Below are 7,594 nucleotides of genomic sequence, written 5' to 3'. Positions count from 1 at the left end.
TAGTCAAACAGTCCTGTAGTTTATAGTAGATAGAGACAGTATAGTCTATTGTCTTATTTGAGTTGTATGTATGTATTTATTATACTGTTTATGCTACACTGACGTAGATAGAGTGGTGATTGCACTATTTTGTTGTATATGCATTATATTATTACGTCGTTGAAAAGAAAATTTTTATGCATATGACGTCACATGTTGTATGATTATGTGGCGAGGTTTGGGGCACCACAATTGGTGGTATCAGAGCATATGTTAGATGTCTGGGATGGTTAGGAGTTGGGTTGGTGATGAGGGAGTTGGATGACGCTATTATCTGCGTGTGTCTGTGCATTTGACTTGTTATTGATGATTTCTCGATATGATTGATTGGTCCTTAGTTGTGTGTGCTTTCGTGCGAAAAGTGTGCTGATGATTACTGGATTGTAATTGTTAAATGTTATGATTAACAATTNTTTACTACGAAGCTTCTGTTCAGATCGATCCAAAATACAAACTGGTCTCTCAACATAAGACACATCAGGATCTAACTGAACATCAGAAAGATCCAANTCTGCAGATCAGCCTTTATTGCCTGGTGAGTTGACTTTGTCACATGTTGTATGATTACGTGGCGAGGTTTGGGCGTCACATGTGAGGACATGATAATAACTCCCTAGAGAGGATACCAACTTTTTTTTTTCCAATTTTACCCTTATATGATATTAATATTACATTTTTTTTAATTTCACATACTTTTATTTTTATTTATTTTTATTTCAACAATTCAAATATCAATTCAGTCCCTCCATAATTTGTCAAATTTCACTTTAATCCATCGATGATAATAAAAAAAATTATATACACACGCATCTCGTGTACATAGTAACTAGTTATAAATAATACACTTGAACATTTAACTCCTTATTATTATTAAAATTAAAATATTTTTTTTTTTCACTTTAATAATCTAAGAATAGTGTAGGTTGGAGTCGAGGAAGCCGCTGGTTCTTCATGCTTCAACAAGGAATTTTATGATTTGCTTGCCCCATAGACAAATCCCCATTGCCAAACATCAGAGCTTGAATTTCAAACGGTGGCGTTCTAGTGGAGGACCTGAGGCAGTTTCAAACCCTAAAAAATGTCCGAAGCACCCGCCCTGTCGTTCCCGCCTCATCGTCGAAGGCCATTACGCAGCCAGACGTTCCTCAGTCTCATCCAACTTCTCTCTCACTGCCACACCGACAGTTCTCAACTCCACGGTGATATATTATTTATTTCGAGCTTTCAATTTCGTGTTACATCGCTTTTGATACCCGACGTGTTCTATATTTAGTGGATTGAAATAAAATAGGGAGAAAGAAGCATTTTCTCTACTTCTCATCTGGATACGTGTTCCTTCGATTGGAGACAAGTGATTGTGCGCTTTTTTAGACTAGTAGGAGTTTTGAAATGTTGTGTTGAAGCATATAAGGTGCCCTAGTTTATATCAATGTCTGCTTTTTTATATTTTGTGCTTCTTGTTACCGGACTTGTGTCTACCTGTATATCAAATGGTTGGTTTGTTTCGAAAGTTGGGACGTTTTTTCATGCTACATGGATTTGCTTGGTGAAATTTTAGTAGTAATATGATTCCTGTTTTTTGTTGTGTGAAGGTTCTAGTAAAGTTGTTGGTTTAAGGGGAGAGAGCAATGAGAATATCCAATTTAATCATGGTGAGTTGAAGTCAGCTGAATTATTAGTTCTTAATGATATATTAGTTCGAGGAAATGGAATCTATATGAGCATAGCAACTGTTGGCTTTCAGGGCAGAGATTTGATGATGAACGGACAACAGTATCGGTATTGGGTTGTGCGAACTTGGTAACAAATGGAGAGGAGGTAGTCACACGAGCAGATAGTATGAGTTGTGGGGATTTCTTGATTGGTGGAAATCTGCATGTTGATTGTGCTGTTCAGATTGCCAAAGAGCGAGAAAATTTGGATAGTGTTCATGTTGGTTCAATGGGTCAGCTGACAGTGGACAAAGAATTCTCTATTGATGATTTTTCTGAAGTTCTCGATTCTTGTTTTGGTGGAGACATGGTTTCTGAATCACCGAAATTGGGAAACAATAGCAAAGAGAACAACTCTTCATTGGAGGTTAATACTTCTAAAGAATTTGAGCATCAAGTGAAGCTGAAAGAGATGGAATTGGGGAAGCTTGTATCTACATCAGGCGTGGATGAAGAGATTGAAGATGGGGAAATATATGTTGAGGCCGGGGTCTGTGATATGTCAGTTGATCCGTTATCTAATAATGCTGCATCATTGGGAAGGATATCCATACATACTTCTGAGGACAATGGGTATAAAGATGACTTCACTTGCAAAAGTGAAGACCGGAAGTTTCCGCTACATGATACTCGTGTGGACAAGGAAAATGATTGTGTGAAGGTGGAACATGGAACATCATCCAGGCCATCATTAGATATTCAGTCCCAAAGCTGTGTTGATGGTGATGATATGGATACTCAAGGATTTGATGCTATACCCACTTTTTTGGAAACTTTACCTCAGTCTGGCATAATCCTCCAAAAGCATATCAATGGTAATCCAATTTCTGCTACCGCCAAAAAGGTATGATATGTTATGCATGTTCCTTGTTTTGCTTGATATAGTTTTTAAGATTCTTGACGCAACAGTACAGTTGCATTTTCAAATCATTGTTGTCGTTTTATCGTTATTCTTACAAATCGTGATATAAGAGCCTGGAACTTTTAGTGGGAAGAGTTTTGTCGGCCTTACCCTTTGGGTAAATTTGCACCAATTTAGTTTAAATAATAACTTTTATGTCATTGACCCAGTAGATTTTCCAGTCAATATACGCAGTTTTTGGTGTTTGATTTTAATACACATCACAAAAACGTGGCTAGGGCATTGTTTAAAATCATAAGCTGTAGGAATTTAGTTTTATGCATTTTCAGCATACATTAGTAACTTGTCAAACCTTGATTTATTCTTGCTATTTTATTTCTCTGAAATTTCGACAATACTTTGGGCATGAAATGTTTTTAACTTCTTGTTACTGCAACAGGATATGACCAGAATTGAAATTCTTTAATCTTATCTTGATTGGCTACTGTATGTGATTTTTTTGTTTTCGCTGACAATTTGCTATAGAGTAGTCCTGAAATGATTCAGAGGTGTTTACTATTTCATCATTGTGGTTGGACTCTTTAGATTCGGTTCAAGTTAATTTAATAGCTTGACTTTGCATGCAAGAAATTCAACTTTTATCTTCATGTTAATAGGGAGATGTTATGTGGTATTTCCTCTATTTTACCCTTCTTAAATGTAGCTTCTTTGGAGTTTCATAAAGAGTAAATATTGCACCAATGAGGCACATAGACAAACACCAGTCTCTTCGTTGTTCCTCCTCCATTACAGCACTTGAACAAAACAAAGAAATGTAAAGTTAGAGTGGGAAAAATAAAACCTAGGCACTGGAATGGGAGGAAGGGCAAGTTTCTCTGGTCATTCATCTCTGACGAGATCCCTCAAACTTTTATCTAATGTGATTCGTTATAAGCAGTTGAAAATTTAAGACAATAGAGAACTTTCAGCACTGCATGGACTTCGAATTATAAGCCATTTTTGAGATATAATATAAACTATTTGCAATCATCTCAAGATTGATGATGACATTTGGAGATCCTAATGCAGGAAGGAGATGGCAGAACAAATAAAAGGAAGAATGGTTCTTCGGCCAAGGAAAGAAATGCAGAGAAAAAGGTTTCTAAAAGGAATATATACAACTATGACAATTACAAACGTGATTTGCATATATTAGCATAGCTTTGATACGTGTTTCCTAGTCTTTAATTTAGCTCAAAATTTACTTGCAGAAAAGAAAACGAGCAGAAAAGAACAGGAAGCTTGGTATTAAAAGATTAAAGCTGCAAACAGTTTCAAAGCCAAAAAAGATAGTGTATTGTCGTCACTATTTGCAAGGGAAGTGCCATGAGGTTGTATGTTATCTTCAACTATGGATGTAAACTAACCAAGCCAGTCGCGAGCTATTTGAAACTCGGCTCGGTAAAGAGCTCGTTCGAGATCGACAATTTTATCGAGCCGAACTCGAACTTAAGGATGTTCGGCTCGTAAGCTCGTGAGCATGTTCGCGAACTCGATCCCGGACTCGAACTCGAGCCCGAGCTCGGCTAGTTTGTTGGTCATGTGTTTTTGCCTCACATTGCTATTTTATTGAAATGTAAGCTAGTGAAATACTATAAAATGACAATCATACCCCTTAAATTCTTGTATATTAATTGACTTTTTGGCTAAAAATACTCGACGAGCTCTAAAACGAGCTCGAAAACGAATCCGCTCAACGACCGAGCTCGAGCCAGATTTGTTGAACATGATAAGCGAGCTATTAACGAACCGAGTTCAAGCTAGTCTCAAGCTTATTAATTTTCAAACGAGCTGAGTTCGAGCTTGATACTGTTGAGCTTGGCTTGTTTACATCCCTATCCTCAACCTATGATATTGGTTGGCGCCGTAGGGGTCATATCTTAGTTGTTCATATATACTCGATCCTGCACCTTCATTCTCGTGCTAGGAAATGCGACACTCACATGCACTCAATAGACAAGAAAATAATTGCTCAAAACTGGCTCTTATATTGTTTGTTTTGGTTTGTACAGGGTGAGAAGTGCAAATTCTCCCATGATACAACACCCTTGACAAAATCTAAGGTATGACTTTGCAATTGCTATGTTTTTGTAATATACATATCTGCATGTATCTCGACAAAGTCTTATATCATGCTGGGGTTCAAGAGCGTGCATCCTTACCTTTCACACTGGTCAGTTATGTGCAAGATTGAAGTTAAATAAGAATGTGTTATTGAATGGTGCATTATTAAATTCAGTGCTATGATACCTTGAATTTCTGCTGGGGAAACCAACATGTATTCCTAAAATTGTTTTAAAAAATTACTCACCTGAACCAAAATGTATATTGGTTTGTAGAATATCTTTTGTATGGATCAAGTCCTTCAGAGATTGATGGTTTATATCTTTTAAAGAATGCCTATCTTATATCTTACAGCCCTGCGGTCATTTTGCCCGTAATTCTTGCATGAAAGGAGATGACTGCCCATATGACCATCAACTATCCAAGTATCCATGCAACAATTATACGTCAACAGGATTTTGTAATAGAGGTTCAGACTGCTTATTTTCACACAAGGTAATATTTTCTTTTGTATTCTAGTTAGTTAAGGTGCCATCACTTGTCTCTTGCTTTCTACTACAGTAATTCGATGTTCAGATGTGTTTTACTAAGTTTTCGAACTAACATTATCTCAGATACCGGAAAACCAGATTCCATCCATGACACATAATGCCTTGAAGCCTGAGTTGAAATCTGAGCAGCGTAAAGGGCCAGACAAAGCAGGCTCTTTCACATCATTAATAGTCAGTAGGCCTGAAGTGAAGTTTTTGCCCCAACTGTATAACTCAAACTCCAGTAATTCCTCAGATATTCTCACATCCCATCAGAAAGACGATGCTAAATTCTTCTCTCCAGGGAAATCTGGTAAGAGCACAGCAAAATTTGTGGCTAAGCCTTTTTCAAGAACCGTTCCACATGCTCCAAAAGGAGTGTGCTTCCTTACTGATATCTCACTCGGTCAAAACAGTAAGCTCAAACTGGATGAATCAGTTCAAAAATCTGGTGATGCTGTTGAGGTTGTCCATGAAGACGACCCAAAAGTATCAAGCAGCACTAATAAGTTGAACAAGACATCTGAGGAGCTGACTTCAAAGAGACCCCGGGGAGTAAATTTCTTATCTTTTGCTCAATCCTCTCTAGATGGTTCCAGTTCGAAGACATTCTCGAACATCTTTTCAGATAGATTTAAAGAAGCTGGACAGTTGGTTGTGGCTGAGTTGGCTGACGGGAAACAAACTCGTCCATTGCCCAAGAGTGGCGAATTTTTTGAAGATCGTGGCCAGACAAGCCGAAATACGACAGATTTGTCGGGGAATGGTGAGGCAAATAGAATGCCTGCGTCTATACCCTTGCGTATAAATTCTGTGTCACGGGACAAAAATCAACCAGATGATTCATCCTTGGGGGGACCGGATGATTATAAAGATGGCACTTTTTTGTCATCAACTGAAGAAAAACTAACCACACCCTGTAAGTTTCCTGTTAAAACACACCTACTTGCCTTTGGTGGCCCTTGTGATCAATCAGCATCAGCTGGATGCCCCCAAACTATATCCAGCGCCTTTAAGACATCGCTCTTGTCGAACACACCAAGTTTAGTGCAGAAGGCTGTCCAGTCAACATTAGCCTTGGCAGCAAAGTTTGAGCCTGGAATTAAGTCAGGGCACAATCTTCTATGATGGTGAAGCTAGAAAATCTCACGTTGATCACTTAAATTCTTGAAGTTTGGCGGGACGTTCGTACTCTGAATCTGAAACTGGTCTCCATCAATCCCAGGTTCTAATGTGAGATTGTGGAATTGTCAGCAGATGATGAATTTAAGCAATTTAGTGTCGGAGGAAAGGATAAAATCTGAGGCAGGTTGGATGTTGGGCATATGTTTGTATGCGAATTTTATCAACTGGGTTCGGGATCAGCACGACGTTTGAAGCCATTATGAGGTCGAGTTTGATTTTGAATAAATAGTTCATTTTTCTAGTTTGATTTTTTACTTCAATCTAAAAATCAAGTTATCCTGGAGTCGGGCTTCAATCATGGATCGAGACTATAGTTATTTTATCTCAAGTTTTCATTAATATATTATTAATTTATGTAAGTTCAATGTGAATGTTTTTTCCTGCACATATACGTATAAAATTTGTGTATTTTGTGACCTAAGAGCAAGAACAATTTGAAGTTTGTTAGGCTCAAACCGCAAACATATAATTGAGATTTCATATTATTTTTGAAAAAGTAGATAATTTTTTTTATAGAACAAGTAGATTAATTTTTATGATACGTGAGTTGAGAATAAAAAGGAAAATTACAATTTCGGTTATGTGATTTTGGTCATTGTGTTAGATTACTTTCCATTATTGATAATTTTATGTTGTATTTTGATGGATGAATTTGAAGTCAATGGATTTCAATTATATTTTTATTTGTAACAATGAAATAATAGATGAAATCTTAAATCTAAAGTTTATTTATTTACACATTAGTTATACAAAATATAATGAAATTCAAATGTCTTGGTGAACTTCAAATTCATCATAATTAATACGAAATTCTATATAAACATGGAATCAATGAATTTGAAGTTTATAATCTTCTTCTTTTTTAATTACAAAAATATATTCGAACGTTTATTTTTTTTTTATTACAACACGCGAGGGGAGGGATCGAACCCGTGGAGCTAGCTAATCTGGCGGAGGGTGAGACCACTGGGCTACAAACCCGGTCTCATATTCGAACATTTTTTAAATATATAAATTTGAAATAATAAATCCAAACGCAAATTGTAATGCCCGTGGGCTGTTCCCGATCCAACTGGCAGGAGTCGGTTATCCCATGACCGCATTACTCAATGACTCCTCCAGCCCAGGCACTGGAGTTTGTACCTCCCCAGACTCGAACCTAA

The 7,594-nt window shown here is 37.1% G+C and overlaps 1 protein-coding gene across 2 annotated transcripts; it reads left to right on the top strand.

The window, feature by feature from the left end:
• The first annotated feature begins 956 nt into the window (after nt 1-956).
• Nucleotides 957-6,790, top strand: LOC140961320 (uncharacterized). Of its 2 annotated transcripts, none has more exons than XM_073419771.1 (8): nt 957-1,238; nt 1,632-1,691; nt 1,784-2,595; nt 3,682-3,750; nt 3,864-3,983; nt 4,665-4,715; nt 5,071-5,211; nt 5,346-6,790. In XM_073419771.1, exons 1-8 carry the CDS (start codon nt 1,118-1,120, stop codon nt 6,372-6,374), a joined length of 2,403 nt encoding a protein of 800 aa, XP_073275872.1. In that variant the 5' UTR covers nt 957-1,117; the 3' UTR covers nt 6,375-6,790. The 2 variants fall into 2 exon arrangements, with proteins under 2 accessions (XP_073275872.1, XP_073275871.1); XM_073419770.1 differs by having other exon boundaries at nt 958-1,238; nt 5,331-6,790.
• The last annotated feature ends 804 nt before the right edge of the window (nt 6,791-7,594 follow it).

The sequence above is a fragment of the Primulina huaijiensis genome, chromosome 16 (genome assembly GCF_012295235.1).
Source record: "Primulina huaijiensis isolate GDHJ02 chromosome 16, ASM1229523v2, whole genome shotgun sequence".
NCBI lineage: Eukaryota > Viridiplantae > Streptophyta > Magnoliopsida > Lamiales > Gesneriaceae > Primulina > Primulina huaijiensis.
The sequence above is the reverse complement of the archived record's forward strand: the minus strand, read 5'-3'. Positions and strand labels throughout refer to the sequence as shown.

Bases quoted from the DNA above. Each gene is read 5' to 3' on its own strand.
- LOC140961320 (XM_073419770.1), top strand. From the start codon at position 1,118: ATGTCCGAAGCACCCGCCCTGTCGTTCCCGCCTCATCGTCGAAGGCCA. The intron at 2,596-3,681 runs GTATGATATGTT...ATCCTAATGCAG, and splicing joins TTTCTGCTACCGCCAAAAAG to GAAGGAGATGGCAGAACAAA. The intron at 3,751-3,863 runs GTTTCTAAAAGG...ATTTACTTGCAG, and splicing joins AAAGAAATGCAGAGAAAAAG to AAAAGAAAACGAGCAGAAAA.